At 35.6% G+C, this 20,611-nt stretch overlaps 2 protein-coding genes across 2 annotated transcripts; both read right to left on the bottom strand.

Annotated features, from left to right (window-relative positions):
• Positions 1-1,830: 1,830 nt before the first annotated feature.
• LOC126827164 (G-protein coupled receptor GRL101) lies at positions 1,831-12,527 on the bottom strand. Its single transcript, XM_050556397.2, has 12 exons — positions 12,443-12,527; positions 11,446-11,565; positions 10,850-11,053; positions 10,095-10,425; positions 9,581-9,756; positions 8,139-8,273; positions 7,898-8,014; positions 5,889-7,442; positions 5,528-5,667; positions 4,904-4,955; positions 3,331-3,560; positions 1,831-2,588 (listed from the first exon to the last, which is right to left on the bottom strand). The coding sequence occupies exons 1-12, from the start codon at positions 12,501-12,503 to the stop codon at positions 2,439-2,441; spliced, it is 3,270 nt and encodes a 1,089-aa protein (XP_050412354.1). The 5' UTR covers positions 12,504-12,527; the 3' UTR covers positions 1,831-2,438.
• Positions 12,528-13,293: 766 nt separating this feature from the next.
• LOC126828042 (dorsal-ventral patterning protein tolloid) lies at positions 13,294-20,011 on the bottom strand. The gene is made up of 7 exons (XM_050557624.1): positions 19,838-20,011; positions 18,719-18,935; positions 17,891-18,310; positions 15,323-15,526; positions 15,089-15,155; positions 14,160-14,329; positions 13,294-13,322 (listed from the first exon to the last, which is right to left on the bottom strand). Exons 1-7 carry the CDS (start codon positions 20,009-20,011, stop codon positions 13,294-13,296), a joined length of 1,281 nt encoding a protein of 426 aa, XP_050413581.1.
• Between the last annotated feature and the right edge of the window lie 600 nt (positions 20,012-20,611).

Genomic DNA, 20,611 nt, shown 5'->3' with positions numbered 1-20,611 from the left:
AGCGGCCTTTCACTATTTTACTTTATAGAACAAAATATATAAAACTAGGATACATATTCTATATAAGGAACTTGCGGCCACTCACTGTTTTACTTATAGAACAAAATATATAAAACTATAGGATACATATTCTATATAAGGAACTTGCACTGGGAAAAAAGGGAACTACAGATCCCATGCGTTGCTATATTTATGCTGGTATGGTACTATTTGACGATTTTCGCATTGAAACACCGGCAATTGGATTCTGGGTACATTTTATGTGATATAGCCCATTGATATTGAAGTACTTTATCTCTAATTATGCCGAATCCGATCTTTGCAAAAATAATTGTACCTTTTCTAATGTCTTGTAGATGTTTCCTTTTTATTCAATCCTTTCCAATTATATTAATATATTATTTAGTGTTATATTTATTGTAATTTTTGCATACATATTTTAAATACTCTTGTTATTCACATCAGCCTTATTATAGTCTGTCAGTCAATAGGGTTGTTTCGGTCAGCCATTATTCTTATTGTGGTTGGATAAAAGAAGCTGAATTCCATTTCCTATTTGGTCTCTGTGTGTGAAAATGTTCTGTGCACACAAGCGCTGATGATGGTTTGTAGAAATATGGGGTGGTGGATGTCCTTGTGTGGTCCGTCAATCTGATTAAAACACAGATCCTATTTCGTTTCGTTTTTTATAGTTTAAAATTTCGTTTTACTTGTCTATACTGCACTAGAATCTGGAAGAGTTGTTATCATTGACGTGTTATGGTGTTATGGATGATGTGAGGGATTAGCCATGGTCTATTACGACGAGCAATCGGCGTGAGGTGCACGGAATTGTCGGTAATCCATAGAAACATCAATGCTGATTGGTTAATCTAAGTCTAACGTCATAGGGTCAAAAGTCGCCCGTATGACCTCTGACGCACCCTCCAAAAACAACTGGTCAGATCTTCATTTAGTGTAGGCCATCGAAAGTATAAAAAAAACAGAACGAAATATAGATCTGTATTTTAATCAGATTGGTGGTCCGTTGGTACGTGGACAGGGGAAAATTGATCATTTGGGTTGAAACAAACTTTTGCCCTCAACAAGTACAATCATTGAATGAATCATAGACATAAGAACTGCATCTGTAGTGTTATTATTGTCTTTGTATCAGACCATCTTATGAACCTACCCATTAAAATCACTAGAAATGGAAAAAACTAGTTATAAGGCAGCCATCAAGTACCTTCAACTGAAAGCACCCATACACAGATACAATCCTCCGGCATGGTCTTCACTTTAGTGGATGACGCCCCTTCCTTTTCTACAGTAAAGAAGTGGGCTGCGGAATTGAAGTAGGGCAGAGAGAGCCTTGACGTTGACCAGCGTTCTCGAAGGCCACCAAAAGCAATCACATGATAAATGGGATGGCTGATGCACCATTGACATATTACCAGTGTTGTGGGCATCTTCCATTCGAGGATTGAGAACATTATCGCCAACAAGTTAGGAATGACAAAAGTGTCTGTAAGACTGGTACCAAAGATCTTGACTACGGATCAGAAAGGCGTTACATTCCATGCGTGTCACTTTCCTAGACTAATTAATTAATGGGACTTTATTATCATTGATTAAAAAAGATGGGGTGGACGTGGCGTATAAATAACGTTTCCGACAAGATAAAAAAAATTATCAATCTCCTTTGTCAAGACTTCCACTATAATGGGTTGTTTTCCTCTTACTAATGATATTGGTAGTTGCATCTCTACATTTAAAACAAGCAATTAAACTGTAAAATATCAACTGACTAATATGTTTACAAAAGCATTTAATAATTTTAAAGTGGATATCAAACAAATAGGCAACCCCGTAAACACGATACAATGGTTCAATTAAATGCATTATTCAATATTTGAAAAGTGTGTTATACATAAAATACATTATACTTGTTAAATTCACCCTATTTTAATCTGTCAATATGTTTTCGGTAAATGGCAAAAGATTGATTTACAAACATGCTTTTAGAGTTTATTTGATTGATAAATTCCTCTTTTGTTAAATGGTATATTAATTTTGTCAGACTGATTGCACGTATATGATTACATTGGACGCCTGTGGTGTTTGACTGGTTAAAACATTGTAGCTTTCTCGATAGGTAATATGAATAGATTAATTTAATCCCCGGTTTCATATAATAAATAATATCATTAATTATGAAACCTTGCGTATTATAATTCTATTTTATTAAAGGGATTATATAATATACATACTACAGCAACCACTTTATTGGGACCATTAGATTTATACACTTTTAAACATACAATTGTGCACCAAAATAAAACAAAAACAAAAACAAATATCGGACAAATACAAGCCACTATTTAGTATTTCAATGAAAAGAAGAGGTGGTTATAGATCTCCAAAAAAAGGTATTCCAATGAAATTCCGGAATTACTTCATATCCCATATTCTAGTTTCTTTTTACCAACTGTATAGGCTTTAAGGATTTTGGACACAAGAATTCCAAACAATTTAATATCATGTTGTAGCTCATCATAATCACATGACTGTATTGGTAGAATACTACTACATAATCGCTGTACTTTCTAAAATAATTAAAATAAAACATTAATCAGTTAACATAGACAAATTTTAATAAATAGCGCTGATCAAATTCTTTTAAAATATTCAAGCCAATTTTCAAAAACTATCCGACAGGAACAGCCATCCTCCGAATGTCCAAAACTAGACGGACCAAGTTCAATCTGATTAAAACACAGATCCAATTTCGTTTCGTTTTTATAGTTCAAAATTTCGATTTTACTTGTCTTTACAGTAGGCCATCGAAAGTATCAAAATCGAAACGAAATATAGATCTATATTTTAATTAGATTGGACCAAGTTACGACAATATACACCAACCTTAGATGTAGGTATATAAAAATAGAAAAGAGAAAGAAAATTGGTTTGACAGTCTCATATATAAAGCATAGCAGTTACTTAAGCCCACGTGAACAATAATAATAATATTGTCAGTTCAACCTAACCACACCCATGACCGTCTTGAGAATATTAGCGCCCCCTGGCAAAGCAATGAACTGGGGCCTCTAAGTCTCATCTTCCAACACATGAAAATATAGGGTCTATTATGAAAAAATTTTCCATGACAACTGGGGTTCAATCTAAAGATCAATTAAATACCAGATGGCCCAGATTTAACATTAATTATGCACAACACGGGAGCCCAGATTTCACATTAATAACATGCACTGTAATTTTAGTTTTCATAATACATATTACCAACAATTAACTTGAATTCATACTGGGATATTCAAATGTATGACCTACCCCTTCATGTGCATACACAAACAGTTGACTTTCACTGAGTTCCGCAAGCACGAAACCATTCTTATGAAGTGTGTTCATTGACGTTGCAATCCTGATTGTAATCTCTAAGAACATCGACAAATCAGTGTTGGAATGTAGGTAATCAGTCAAGCGAACAGCATCTTGGGGTGGATCTATTTTGAATAATTCTGAAGATCGGATATCGTGTACTCCTTTTTGTATCTCTGTTGCTGAAAATAAGTTGGAAACAAATTTTGAATTGCTTTTCCCACTACCGTTTGTATATATATATATATATATATATATATATATATATATATATATAGTTAGACCCATGTTCCTGAAGAAATGACTGCGAGTTTTTACAACATCTGGACGTTGTTAGATTGCTTTACAATTCCGAAACTTACAGCTAAGTTATTTCTATTTACTGCAGGCACCATCCTCGGTATCCCCAGTGGTCTCATTCCGTTCTACTCCACTAACCCCTGGGTTAATCTATGGGGGAGGGGGGGCACGTTTTCAAGTTATCTGCCCTTGATGATTGTGCTATTTTTATCGACCAATCCCATAAATCGTTAATTGCAAAGGAAGTTGGCAAAGGAAGTAACTCTCATCGGGTAAAGTAAGCAAAACCCAAAGAGACAAGGTTAGGAATTAGCCAGAAGGTAGCCTAAATCAGAAAAGTCCAAATTATACTAAATGCGTATATATTAGCAACAAATTATACCGGACAGGTGTTTATATTATAATATATGTAGGTTCAAGAGTTATGTTGAGAATCAAATTGCGAAGTATGAGTTCAATAATAATAAACATAACAGAATGAAATATCATTCAGACAAAGAACGACTAGTAAAAATAATAACAAAAGTCAAACATATAGATGTTATATATATTTGAAATATAAATGAATTAGAAATATATACATTATTTACATAAATCATTCAGTAAATGGACATGGATAGGGTTATCAAACCTTATAAAAACGAATGGGAAACAAAAGCCGTTTCATTAGTAACTGTAAACTGTTTTTGATTGGTTCGTAGACTTTAGCTACAATCAAGGCTAGGGCCGATAATTTGAAATCGTGGAAATCCTATGGATTAACCCCAGATCACTGTGGAAACCGAGGATGTTCGGACACGTGAACAGTAGCGTTCAATAAGAAGTTGTGGCACAAACATGCTCAAATCAAATATAGCGACCTCCAAGGAAATCTTGACATTGAACGAACCCCGAACTCTGCAACTCGATTATCACAGGTAGACATTTTAACTGGAAAGTCCGAGACTTGATATTCTCGATGATCGAGGAATCTGAGTTAAACCAAATTAACAGTACATGTAAAGTTAATATTCACATCAGACCTCTAGAAAAATGATGCCTACAAGTTGCTAAATATTTGTGAATTGATTAGCGTCAGTATTGAATAATAACGATAGCATGACTATAATATTATCTACAGGGTTACACAACCTGACCCAGATCGATGATGCGCATGCTCAGTTCATACTCTTGTGCCGGAGAATTCATTAAGGTTTTTATAAAACGACGGAACAGAGTTACTTACTTTCAGTGCTATCCCTCATACTCTTAGATCGTGTATTGGCACGATTGGTAAGCTGAAATAATTTGTAACTTTATTTTAAAGACAAAATCTAATAATCTATCAATTTTGACAATATATCATTTTCCTATTGGAATAAAACGTCGGTTGTCTTTTCGATTATAATATCAATTAAGGCCATATGTTTAAAAACAAAAACAGCTTGCCTCTGCAACCAGGAGGAAATACAAACAAGAGCTCTTTCCTGATGCGATAAAGACTTTCCCGTGGGCTGTTTGATCTTAGTTGACATACAATGACAATATAAAATGTGTTGTACTCATATGATATTCACATTCTTTCTGCTGCTGGTGCCGTGGTGTTCAAGTGGTTAGGCCAATGGCCCTGGACTATAATAACCCAGGTTCAAAATCGAGCAAAGGCAGAGAAGAACTTTAGGAATCGTTTAAGGCTATTCGTTTGGATGTTACGGTTTGTTTGGTACATAAGGGTTAGGGTAAGAACAAAATCTAAAGACCTGCAGATGCCGATGAAGCAGTCTACATGTAAGGAATAAACTAGATTCAAATTATGTAGTAAGGAAGGGTGGGTGACAATATATTCAAGATGATATTTAAAAAAAAATACCTTTCTTACGACCTGTTTCATCTGTATTGACGATGCAGTATAAATTATCGGATTTAAAGCGGAGTTGATAGGAAGTATAAACACAGCTGTCCAAGCATAGACCTCCCCTGGTATTACGTAACCTCTTAAAGCCATTAGTCCTACAAATATAAAGAAAATGCATTTGCATACTCTACATGTTTAGACATTCTATTGACATACACACATTGTCTATAGTCAAATTGTCTGTCGTTAGATAGTACACAGGTTGGGCTAACTAACAGAACGCATGTATACCCATGTGTTAATCAATTCTTGGTATAATTTAGGAACAATGAGGGGAAGATAACAAATAATATGACATTTAATAATTTATACATACCTAAAACACAAATGGGAAACCAGCAAATGAAGTCGGACATCACGATGAAGGACAGCTTCCTGGCAACGGTCATATCCGATTTTCGTTGGAACTGGAGACGCTGACTGCTTTGTCTGATTTCGTGATAAATTAAACCTTGGCCCAATGCAATTACAACAAAACAAATAAAGTTCCATACAATAAAGATGCCCACTCCGTATTCCCAGCCTGGAGATCTATCTCGTGTTAGAGGCAGGCCAAGACAAACACCAGTTCTTGAGAAAAACTGATCCTTGAAGTATGAAGTCGCAATAAGGGGAAAGAATGCAAAGCATAGACTAAGAATCCAAATTGCTGATACATATAAGGCTGCCGATTTCTTTGTAATCTTCAATTTACTGAATGGAAATTTGATAGCGATCACTCGATCAATTGTTATAAGGCAAAGAAACATTACCGACGCCTCAGATGAAAATGTAGCTATGAATCCTGCTAATTTACAAACATAACTGTTTCTCCACCAAACATCATTCCAGCTGTATGTTCCTCGATACAATACATCGGCACTGGCAATAATTAACATGTATATTCCCATGAAGAAATCAGCAAGACTTAGATTAGCAACTATGATCCCATTGCTTTTCTTGAAGCCTGTAGAGTCAAATATTGCTCTATAGAGTAAAACAAAGAGATTTCCTATCAGAGCAATTAGACCAAGAAACCACATAGAAATCCTTAAAGTTTCATTCTTCATCAGGTCCGAACAAGACGAAAATTCATCCGGTTCTGGCAAACAGTTTTCAGCCAGAACTGATGTTGGTTTCAGACAGCAAAATGTATATCTATCGGTATGGAGATATGACAGATTTGAAAGACCATCGAATATTAAACCACTGAACTGACCAATGTCATTTCTCTGAAGATCTAACATACTTAATCCACCCAATGAGTCAAAAGCCTTATCTTTGATGGAGTAGATACCATTTCCAGAGAGATTCAAAGTTGCAACAGCAGATAAACCACTAAATGTTTCAAACACTATTGTTTCTAAACTCATTCCAGATAGGTCTAAATGTTTCAAATTACTTAATCCTTCAAAAGCCAAGGGCTCTATGGCAGCTAGACCTTTATTACCCAGTAAGTTTAGGAACCGTAAATTTTTAAGATCATAAAATGTATGCTTCCCCAATTTAGTTATAGAATTATAACCGAGATTTAAATGAATAAGATTATACAGATTTTTAAACATTTCTTTTGATATGTACTTGATATTTGTGAACGACAAATCTAAATAACCCAGATTTTCTAGGGATTGAAAATTCGGATCTTGAAAGAAATGTGCATTCTTTAAATCTAAGTATGTGGTATTCGTGTTCAAAACGCTTAAAGTATCGTTGTAGAATTCGGTACATTTTACAATAAGACCATCACAAGTGCATCGAGGAGGACAAGTATTATCACAAAGCAGCTCGTCGTCACCCTCAGGACAATGCTTTATACCATCACACACTTCCTTCCATGGTAGACATATCTTTGTTTCTCTACATTTAAAGTAACCCTCACAAGACCAATCATCTGCAAGAAAACAATAAGTGTTCATTTTTATTTAAACTGAGTTATGCAAGAGCTATATCTGCCTATTGCAGGTTTTTCTTTAGGCATTACATTTTACATAAACTATTAATGAGATATTTATTCACATTACAATACCATAATCAATTCTCGATGCCATCAGGTATCCGCGATATTAAGTAGATCAGAATGGTTCGATCATTTAATGAGAAGCGGGCTAAGCTTCAGAGGCTATAATATCTTCACTCAGAATAATGTAATTTGAATGGAATTTTCAATATATCCATTTTGCATTATCTATTTTTGAACTATTATGGCAAGAATGTCTAGCTCTTTATTTACATTTTAGATAATGTATTTTTAATCAAAGTTTAATTACACGTCGATGAATATATCTTTGATATAGTTTCTAGAAAAAAACAAGTTATGGTTTAAGAGTAATTCCGTTGAATTCTTACCACAGTTTTGTTCATCCTCTTTGTTTGGACAATCTGCTTTATCATTACACACATTCCGTACAGGTAAACAGTAACTCTCTGGACATTTAACATGGTCAAGGGGGCACCCGAAATTAGCTGTAACAAACAAACCAATGAACATAATTCCAAGTAAATCAATAATTTTGTTAACAGATATAACCTTATAACCATGATTACGTTTCTGCCTTTACATTTTCTTCCTCTTAAAATTGATACTCACCACATCCATTAAGATGTGACAGATCTCTGCACCCTGTTTCAACACCAAATACATCATAATCTAAAATACACCTTGTGGTTGCTGGTACAACTATACCACTGTCACATAATAAAAAATTGTTTTTCATGTGGGTGTCTGAAATTTTAAAAGAAAACGGCGATTAGTTTAATTTAAGGATATATGACTTTTTTTTCAATATTGAGATCCTAAATACAATAAGCGCAATACGAGGCGTCATTGTAGGGAATTAAGAACCCCCTGTAAACTACAAAATTGTGAAAGACGAATCTGTTAATAGAAATGTCGATACAAAATGGTTTAGTATTTTACAAAGACATGTTGAAATGAATTCTCGTCGGTCGATGCTGCTCGCTATGTAATACGCCCGTCACAATTTAGTTGTGGCAAACGGAAATTATGGGCCTGTCTTAGATCCGATGTAGCGCTGGTATTTTAGTTTTGTTTCTTTCTTAAAGGCTCAATACCACTCTTGTAGTAACTGAATAATATGTCCCAATCTTTATTCTGGTCAACAAATTGTACTATTTTAGAATATTTCAATTAATTGATGATACAAAGTTCATCTAAACACACCTTATTTAAAAATTTTGAAAAATTCAACATAATGGTTTGAAACGTCTAACGTAAACCTTTTCAAATGAAACTTCGATTTAAAAATATTTTCGAACCCTCTGGACAAGTAAAATAGGATGTAATGGATAATTTACACAACAGGTAGGACACTTAAACATCTAGTACTTAGATAGAGATATTATTTATTTTTTGGAGCTTTTAAGACAGCAAGAGTGTTATTGTCCCTTTAATTAAAGTTGCAAAGTCTATAACCCAATATCATCGACAGTCCTCGACATTGCAAACACAGCATATTGGTCAATTTAAATTTACATTGATGTTGTTATCTTACCATGAAAAGTTGGGCTTCTGATATCTAATATTTAAGACAAAATGAATATTTCAAAATTGGCACACGAATCGTGTGTCAGAATGCTTTCGTGTGCCAGTTGCATGAAGCGACTCGATGAATGATTAGAAATTACTTGAATGTAAATCAGTTTATATACATTCATATTACATTATTATATGCATTGCGAACCATTAGTATCCATTTCTAGGTGCCAAAGAACAGCGATTTATTTCCTTTAAATGCTAAATAATCAATCTGATTACATATTAGGGTGAATTAACTACATGTATTGAGAAATTTGATATTTTGGCACCCCCCCCCCCCCCCACCAAAAAAAAAAAAAAAACCCGCACATACTTCGTTTTAACTTTAACCTCGGGCTTTCTGTGAATCCCCATTTCTTCCCAAGAGCATGGCATAGAAACAACAAATTCCCAACCATGATCAATAATGAAATAACTAGTATTGAGTAGATTTATTTTGTTTGGACATGAAGTGTCTGGAGATTTATAAGTACCTTCTTCGCATTCCAGAGGTCCGATGTAAATTTTTAGGCCTTGCAATACCCGTACTGATTCCATTCTTATAAGTGTCACTGGAAGTAAACCCTTGTCATCTATATAACCATGGTCTTTCATCCATGCATTGTCATCCATTGAAAACCAGGCTGATAATTCCGAGTCACAGTTACACCTCGAAAATAAAACGTTGAAATTGTATTATAATAGTCATGGACACAATATACGGCGTGAGCTTTCATAGTTTAGATCTCATGTTTGTACGTGACCAGGAAAGGGACATCGACCTAACCTCGTGGGTTTATTACGAGTACCCCGATTTCCATTTATTCTGAAGAGCCCCGCGAGCAAGTGAATTATTGAAATAAAAATATACACGGTATGCCTAATTAATGAAATGCAATTTGTCTTTTGGCTTCGCATTCGCATGAAAGCTTAGTGGACATAGTTTATCTAGGGTTTGGAAACTTTTCACGTTGTGTTATTTTAAGAGAAATATAAATATCTATTTACTTGGTTATGTTCTGTGTACACGAATCTTTCAAAATACAAGAACAGGCATCTTTGTCTTTACTGTCACTTGAGAACAGCTGTGTTTGTCCATTAATATCATGCCAATAATTTTCACTGTCATATGCCCATACTAATTGGTGGCAGCCAATATCTAAATACTGGCGACATTGTAAAACCGTATCTTTAAAAACAGCTATAGTCGCTAACGATGCACTGTATTGTATATTTTGATCGAGATCGGTGTATCCAACGTAGTTCAAATCTTCCATGTCATGATGAAATACTGTATTTACTTTATCATCATTAAAAGTACACTCAACTTCAAATGTTTCTGAAATAATGAGTTACAGATCTTCATCTGATGCAGTCAATGGAAATTAAGCGAGGGCCACATAAAATCAAGTAGTCAAACTAGAAATATTAAAGATAACTTGTGCGCGTTTTAGACAGAGAGTTGGTCTTTCTTACTAATATTGTTCAAATAGATAATGAAAACGAATACATCAAAAGTTTCAGTCAAATTACCTTTGCAGTTATGGAAAGAATAACCATAAATTGTCTCCAGAGTCTCAGTGAGTGTGGAACATATTGGCGTTTAACGCATATATGGCGGACATTGTCTAATAAACGCAATATCTAAGCCATCCGATGCTCTAGTGAGCTGATTGTGGGCTAATTTACATAACATCTGAAGGCAGAAAAACGCCTGAAAATAGACAAGTTTGGCCCTTGAAGAAGTAATTTTATTGCCTCACCATTATTGATATACAGTTGATATTTCCCATTTTCAGTAACTCCTAAAGCATTCCAGGATCCACAAGATGTTTGTGATTTACGGGTACATGTTGGTCCTTCATCCTCGCCATAAAGACCCATACAATCAACATAGCCATCACAAACCCTTGTTTTAGATATACATCTACCATCATAACACTGAAATGTCGAATCCTTGCACACATCTGTGAAGTAAAATACAAGGATGGTTACACTTTCTGGAATACTTAACACTACATTGTTATCAAAATCTTTAAGTGGCATTTAGCGATTGGGAAACACATTAACAGAACACAGTTTTTATGGGAAACAATCACTGGTTTATTCTAAAAGCACGACGTTTCAATAAGTATCCTCTTATCGTTATCAAACACAATGATTGTTATCGATAGTTCATCACTATGTCTCGTTAAAGTACTTTTACACTGATGTGTTTATTTATGTATAAAAATCTTCTAATGAACTGCTGAACTAAATATTTCAACGATAAACTTGAAGAAAATGTAGTTTGAAATGTTGCTCTATATAATATATACATACAAGAATTATTTATTATTATCATTACATTCATACATACCACAATTTCTTTCATCAGAACCATCCTTACAGTCTGATTTTAAATTACATCTTTGTTGAAATGGTATACATTCACCAGATGAACACTTCCATTCTATGTCTTCGTAACATGGTCGACGAACTTACAGAAAAAAAATAATCATGTAAATAAAATAGGGTTTAACGTCCTACTTTTCTGCACCAATAGCAACTGAACTGTCATTTATTCTTTTACGTGCACACCAACAACTTCAAGCGGTTCCGTGGCATGCCCCGCCCGTCACCAAGGAATAAACAATAAACATGTAGTTTAATCGATATTCTAAAATAGAAGTGCCTAAAAATATCGAGTCTGTACCCAATCCCTATTTAGTAAACGAGAGAGAGAGAGAGAGAGAGAGAGAGAGAGAGAAATTGGGTTATTCGACCACTCGACACAAACTAGGTCATTTCGGGACTAACATATGGTTTAATTTTATTTCAATAATTCGCTTGCGCGTAGGGGTCTTTAGCAGTGGGAGGAAACCGGAGTACCCGGAGTAAACCCACGAGGTTGGACAGGCAACCCTACTCCTTGTCACGTACAGCAGGGGAATCGAAACCACGCCAGTTGACTCAGTGACAGACCTTATGATACAGAGCGCACGGGCTAACCATTCGGCCATCCAACGCCCTTATTTAGTAAACGTCTTTCTGAATAACATTTTTTATAACTAAAAAATTACAATATTATTATTATAGGTTATGTATTGCTTATGTTTAAAAATATCGACTTAGATTGTGGCGACATGTGGGTTTTCAATGTATGTATCTTCTGAGAACCCCAAAAGAAACCAATCCAAAAACGGATGGATACATTACATGTATGATATTGTTTGTATGGATACATTGCATTCGGTAAAACTATTTAGCCACAGTTCCAAATTATAAATGGATTTAAAGCAGTGTCTTTGGTACAGTTTCCTTTGTACCCCAATATTAATAAAATAATTTGAAAGACATAATTAATTTATATTTACCACAATGTTTTTCATCAGACATATCACGACAATGGAATTTAAAATCACAATAAAATGCCATATTGATGCATTGACCATTATCACATCTATACATGGTACTATCACAATCATCACCTGTTAATATAATACCGTGGTAATTAATAAACAGTCAACTAGAACAATCACCTCATATTATTCATATAGAGTATATATTTTATTTTCATTTAATAATTTTGAAAAGGTTTCATTAGCCTTTTTGTGTATAACAGATGTGAATCAGTGTAGGACGGCATTACAAGACAGTATACTACGTTTTGGGTATGGTGGACACCAGAGGTCCACTCTGAAAGTAAAGTACAATTTCGCTTAATTTCTTTTTCTGCCCCCCCCCTCCGCCCTCCCACAGACTGTACCAACACCCCACCCCACCCCCACCCCACACACCCAGACTTGCAGTGGTCCATTTATAAAAATCTTACCACAGCTGGCTTCATCACTACCATCAACACAATCCCTGTGTTCATCACATTTATAAACTGATGGTATAAATTCACCAGATGATGAACACTGATGATAAACATCTGATGGTCGTAACGCCATGTCATCTCTCTTCAGGGTAAGATTATCTAAACGATGGGAAAAAGAAAATACACAACTATCAATTACTATTAGCCTCTATGCGTCATTTGCAGTTTTTGGAAAATGTTAACTTCTCCACAGCTGAATCCACGCCAATGTACGGCAGATAGTCTCCCATGAAGCGAAAAAGAAATGAAACGTGGGTTTACGCTCTACTGTGCTGTTCCGACTGGGCTAACGAAAAAGAACAGAATACAAGATGGCAATTGGCTGTCACCTAGGGAGCAGAATTTTCAGTCTATCAAATTTATCTTTTGAAATACTGAACAGAATTTAACCATATTTGGACTGAAAAGAGCAAATGGTTGTCATGCAAGATGCACCCACGTTTTGCAACAAGATAAAGGGAAAATCAATAGGGCTCACCTTTTCAGTGTCCTGATGCTTAACATAGAAACTGATTAAAACATCTTAATTAATAATATTCCCCAGTCTACTGTGTATGAACAAAATAACTCACAGTGGATATACATGATAACACCCTCATAATGTAAGAAACATTGAAATCATCCTTGATACTTGACATGCATTTTAAGCATCATCTATATGTGGTTTCTTGGGGGTCCACAACCTTGCGATTACATGCTTTTACACTATTTTCGTAAAGGGGGTGGCCAATTTGACGGGATGCGATTTTCCCAAAATTAAACCTAACTGTTCGGCTACGACTCAACGGTCCTTGAAACTCCGACGGCTAAACATTTCATGTGACCTCTAGAGGTTCTATGGACTACACAACGATTTTTCGTAGAATTAGGGTCAATAATCGAACGGACTCAAGACCTTTAATTAAATAGTTTTATCAGAATTGAATAAAATAGTGACCTCTGGGGTGTACTAACACAAATTAAAAACTCGATTTGCGAACAAACTAAGGTCATATAACCCATGAAGTTATAGTCCAATGCATGCCAACACCAATAGGAGTCGAGATCCTATCTTTTAAGTTTCCTAAAAATCCGATAAAAATTGTGACCACAAACAATTATGTGAAAGGACATAATCTGCAACGGTTCTTGTCTTTTAGACCTAACCTGGTCGACGGGACAGATTGATTTATAATAAAGACTGTTCAATTCTAATGAAGATAAAAACTCACATTCATGAATTGCTTTGTTTTTTTCACATATAAACTGATCGAGTTGGTTATAAGCACAAGCTACATCGTGCCAAGATTTTAGAGATCTGATACTTGCTATAGTCATGAATGAACATAATTCCTGATCAAAACCATCTGGTTGTCTTCTCCCACTTGTTTCATCTTCGTACCTAAAATGATGGGTACAATTATGACAGATTAGGACAATTATTTTAGTTTTATGGTTTTTTTTATAACCCTTTTAAAATACAACAATTTTTGACTTTAAATGAAAAGTTAATTAATGGAGTTAAACGTCCTACTGTTCTGCTCCGACTGGACTAATGAAGACGGACATCCGCCATACAGTGTGCTATGAGGGAAATAAAACAGAACCATAATCAAACAGCTTATTAAGCTGATCCTGAAAACCATGTGATGATTTGGTTAATAATGTAGTGTCGTCTGCAAACATGAAACACGAGGTGATTAAATTCCCTATGATCAACGGGTAAACAGAGAAAGGATTCATAAAATCAACAAAATCGTTGAGTTAGAATAGGAAACTCCCTGTTTAACACCACATTTGGAATATATTTGACTGAAAACTAAATTGAAATACAGACATATTTCTGGTCTCCTTCACCGACTCGTAAATTCGTCAGTGTAAAACAATCGAGAAGAGTTTTCCTAAAGTACACATCAGTGTTATTCCTTGGTAATTATTAGGTTCTTTAAGAATTTAAAAACTTGGTGTTTACTTTGAGGTATTTATCTACTACATACAATTTACGCCGAGAAGTTGGCTGTTGTCATTTCAGAGTTGAGAAGTTGCATACGTATCTTTCGCCAAAACTGTTCTTCTAATTCCGGCCATTTAAAAGACCGAATCCACGGAGTGACGACATAATAAGCCCACACCGAAATGTAGCGGACCCTGATTAACTTACCAGGCAGAATAAGATAAAGGTTTTCCGTCAACCCACAGGAAGGTTCCATTTTGTATTTTCTCTAAACCTGGAGAACAAACAACACAGACATAAATATTAATATCATTTGAGAGCTGTATGTCCAATGAAGCGTCTGCGGAGCCAAATGCCAAGAAAGAAAACAAAAGGTAAGAACCAATAACCAGTCGTAAGTCAAAACAAAACATTATTTACGGCAAATCCAGATCTACTGACCTATATAAGCACTCCGTGTAGAAAATGGGCTGTGCAGCAAAATGGTAGAGTGTAGAAATTCCATTTCTCTGATTCCGTTGATACTGACAAGATGGCCGCCTTGTTTCGCACATAGAGACCTTGCACTTGTCCATGTGATTGGTTTGTTACTGATATCAAATTTATAACAACTGTTTTCAAAGCCACGCCACCCCACGTCACATCCTGTAAGATAAGTGGTTCATTGTAGGCACCCACAGTTAATTCGACGGTATATTGTCGTCTTTCGTCAGTCCCGACTATCCTATAAAAGTTGTACAGGGCGAAGACGGATTTGTTTTCAAATGGCGTAATAAGAAATACCGTATCGAAATTGGTGAACACGATAGAGAACAGAGTTCTTGATATAAGGTTTTAAAACTGCTGTTTAAGGTTTAAGAAAGCGATATATATATGGAAGGGGATCGACGCCACATTAAAAGACATGTAAACACGAGTAGAAGTTTCTATGTCAGCATATGAAAGTGTTGTTTTGATGATTTTTCCATGTTCGATTTTACAAAATAGAAAAGTATTGTCCACTAACGAAAAAACACATGTACAAATGCGCCTTGTAACGTTTGTATTTTCTACATCTGATCTTTCAACTGTTGTAATTTCTACTAGTGCATAATCGACATATGTAACTTCGACATTGGTATTTTCTTCCAATGTAATTTCTCCACATGTCACATCCATCAAGGCGTGGTTCCGATTTTAGCCGAAGCTTGCGTCATAAAAACAAAACCTCCCTTCAAGTAGTCTCGGTCATCCAGACAATATGGCTCCTCCGCGATAGCTCCCTCGACTAACGGGCTTGGATGACCGAGGCTACCCTTCGAGGAAAGTCATTCCTACTACCAGAAAGTTGCATAAAACAATATGTTAGTGTTAACTTCCGTTAAAAATTATTGATGCTCCCCATGCAACTTTCTGGTAGTAGGGATGACCGAGACTACTTGAAGGGAGGTTTTGTTTTTATGACGCAAGCTTCGGCTAAAATCGGAACCACGCCTTGATGGATGTGACATGTGGAGAAATTACATTGGAAGAAAATACCAATGTCGAAGTTACATATGTCGATTATGCACTAGTAGAAATTACAATATGTTAGTGTTAACTTCCGTTAAAAATTATTGATGCTCCCCATGCAACTTTCTGGTAGTAGGAATGACTTTCCTCGAAGGGTAGCCTCGGTCATCCAAGCCCGTTAGTCGAGGGAGCTATCGCGGAGGAGCCATATTGTCTGGATGACCGAGACTACTTGAAGAGAGGTTTTGTTTTTATGACGCAAGCTTCGGCTAAAATCGGAACCACGCCTTGATGGATGTGACATGTGGAGAAATTACATTGGAAGAAAATACCGATGTCGAAGTTACATATGTCGATTATGCACTAGTAGAAATTACAACAGTTGAAAGATCAGATGTAGAAAATACAAACGTTACAAGGCGCATTTGTACATGTGTTTTTTCGTTAGTGGACAATACTTTTCTATTTTGTAAAATCGAACATGGAAAAATCATCAAAACAACACTTTCATATGCTGACATAGTAACTTCTACTCGTGTTTACATGTCTTTTAATGTGGCGTCGATCCCCTTCCATATATATAGGGCAAAGCTCCCGTTGATTTTATTTTACTTGGTGAGAATGTTTAGTGTGTGGTGAACAATGACAAAATCTGAACCATAATGTTTATTTTCAATTTGACAATTTTCGTGGATTTTCAAAGCAATTTCTTCACCCTCGGTGATATTGTTCTTTTGGGCACTAAATGTCCAAAATTTCAGATTGTAAGTTTCCAATGCGTTGATATTGTGACGTTTACGGCTCATGAATCCGATATTTTTCTAAATACAGTATTACTATTTATCGTCATTAATGTATACGGCAGATTACATATTAATTTAGCATAACCTAGGATTTTTTTAACGAATGGTGCTTTCAAGTGCCTTATCCAACCGCATTAAACTATCGCTCGAAAACTATATATTACTTCCCCGTAGGTAGAATGATTATGTGTTCACCCAACTTTGTAGCATCCGTATCGTAACAATTTCAAATGTTAACTTAATATATAATCTGCCAAATCATAAACACATAAACTGGTAATTCTATGAATAAATACAGCATTGATAAACTGGAATCAGAGTTTAATTGGACTTTCGGAGGCTAAGCTGACTCAATATATTGTGGGTTTTAAAATGACAGAATAGGCTACATCAGTAAACTGTTGCTCGTACTTATAACCGTTGGTGAGATACTGAAAATAGTTCATGTTATGTATTTGATATCTGACACATGTAGGATTGTTTTAGTGGATATGGATTTCGTATGGTTTTCTTGTGACAAATGAACAGGAAAAGGAATTCAAATATTTGTGTTCAAAACCTCGATTATCATACTGTAGTAAGCATTGATTTAACCCAAATGCCACTGGGTATAAGAAAATACGGCCAGCAGAATACTATTGAATTAAAATAGCACATGTCTTTCCAATACTTTGAATTGTTAGTTTGTACAGTATTAATTATTCGGGTGGCTTACCTGTGGAATTCTGTGTTGTTGTCTGTAGGGTTATCGTTCTGAGTTCATACTTCAACATGAAGCCAGAACCCACAACACTGAAGTCCGAGTACAACTCCACCTCCATTTTATGCCCGTTAGAATTAATGCTGTACACAGGACGATGGTGTTTACAATATTTTCCCAAAAAAAATCGATTATCATTCAGACCCAGATCATACAGATTTACAAAATCTCCTTCACACTTCTCGTTTCCGATGACGTCAAGTTGAAGGAACGTAGCAACTACATATTGCCCCACCACGCCTTGAATTTTCCAAGAGCAAGAGGAAGAAACATCGTAGAAATCTGGGAAGTTACGACTTGATATGTAACCACAACTTGTCAGACATTTTGCTCCAGTTGAACAGCTGATCTCACCCACGCCACAACCAGCACAATCTGACGAAGTAATACGGAAAATGAAAAGTTAACACACTTAATGGTACAAAGATAGACAAGTATCTGCGCCATATAGGGTTCCCTCCTCCCAAACCTATATGTGTACCTACTTTCATTCGAGGTTAGCCATATCAAAGCTCCATAACTTACCCCCCATATGATTGGTTCTAAAATGAAATTATTTCTGATGATCATGTTCCTCATTCTTGTTGCGTATTTGGGCCCAACCACAAAAACATTAATTTATATTACATTTCAAGCCAGCAATAAGAGCTGCAATATACAAATTTAGCTCTGACACGGTGGACCTTTAAACAGTGTCGAGAAAGCACTTATATTTTTTCATGTGCCAAGAACCATTTATAACTGAGAATATATACTACAGGATAAGAATGGGAAATGTCTTACCCGATTTGCTGATGTTTATTGCGAATCCTCTGGCCCCTGTCTCTGAAAATCGGTAGCTGGATTTCAAATTGATTTCTAGAGTGTTAGACGTAGAAATCAGTCTTGTTATAGGATTTATTTTGAGGGTACCGCCACTTGTCTCGAATATTTTTGGTTCCCGGACATTTCTGTCATACACAGTGAATGAATCAGCAAGATTAGATTTATAACCCCCTACCTATAAGAAGAAATAGTATTTGGTAATTGGGTTAACCCAATGCAACATCATATTCATACACCCGAGAGTATATATCATTCCTGGTATAAACTATAAACCTATCTCACGACCGTGACAAGGAGAAAAATATTCCATTGGTAAAGTGCCCCCAGGCCAATAGATCTTATAGACCTGCGGGCCTAATTCACTCATAGGTCAGGTGTCCATAAAGAGAGAATAAATATTATCATTTATCTTTAAATAAAACTATAGGCGTAGTTTTTCGGTTGTCGGAGGTTTAACGAACACATATTGGTGGACTATGTAGGGCTGCCTTCTTAGCGCTCATCTTTCACCTACATTTGAGGAGTCACGGTAGCTCTGTGAGTAGGACGTTGGTTCGGTAACCTGGAGGTCCCGTGTTCGATCCCTGCTTTGGCCGATAAAGTTCATTGGGATTTTCGACGTGGTTTCCCCTTGTCAGTGGTGTAGGACGGAGGGCTTGGCAAGGGACAACGTATAGTTATTCGGATGGGACGAAAAACCGATATCCCGTGTACATATTGACGTGCACGTAAAAGAATCTTTGGCAGTGGGAATTCGAAATAAGAGTAGGCCATAGCGCCGCTGTTCAGGGAAAATTTCTCTCATAGGACATTGCATGGCGTATGCCCGTCTTCATTCGTCTATATCACCTACTTTTGAACGTAAAATACAATCATGTTAATTTCTTAGCGCAGTATGAACTAAGGTGGATTATTGTTGGGGGTTTTTCCCATTTGCATTTATATATTTTAGGGACAAAGGAATTTTGATCTAAAAGTATTAGGTGTCCAGGTGCATGTAGAAACTGTAATAATATTTGAATGAAGAGTAACGCTTATATTATTTGAATCAAACCCTAAGATGTGCATTATAATTACCTGGGTATTTATCTCTGATACCGCTAGATCAACATCTAATAGATCTATTTGTACATATTGACCTTCAGGGAGGTGAATGATCCAAGTACAGTCAATAGATTCTCCATAGTAAAAAGGATAGCTTGGAGAATATAACTCTCCTAATGATGTAATATTTCCGCCACATTCAGTCATTGGTTTTACATCTAAATACCAAATGAACACAAATGACATAACAAGGCGGGACGATTTACCCAATACTACCCAATACCACCCAATACCACCCTAATACAACCTCAATATCACCACATACTACCCAATATTACAACATAATGATGTAAAATGTGCATATCAATTGAATTTATTCAAAAATAATTAGTTATAGCTCGGGAATTGTACTTTAAAAGCGATTACCGATCTCTGGCTGTTCCATTTGCCTCCCTATATCAACCAAAACAAGCAAAAACTAACCCAATACTACCAAATACTACCACATACTACCCAATATTATCAATTAACAACCTAATATTTTCAAATAGCAGCATATAAGTATAATTACTGCAACGAATATTCTATAATTTGCAGAAAAATGAAATGTTTGCGCAGTTATCTCCCTTTACAACCGATAAAGGGATTTTAGATTATTCAGATTAATCATCTTCTTTTGCATTGCAGTTGGTTTCCAAGTCGACGAAACTAAAATAAGAAAACCAAGTATTATATTGTGTATATTTTTATCTATTATATATAATTATATACTGTATTATTATATAAGATGGCCAGCGGTCTATAAAT

The sequence above is a fragment of the Patella vulgata genome, chromosome 7 (genome assembly GCF_932274485.2).
Source record: "Patella vulgata chromosome 7, xgPatVulg1.2, whole genome shotgun sequence".
Classification (NCBI taxonomy): Eukaryota; Metazoa; Mollusca; class Gastropoda; family Patellidae; genus Patella; species Patella vulgata.
This window is presented reverse-complemented; position numbering and strand designations above follow the sequence as displayed.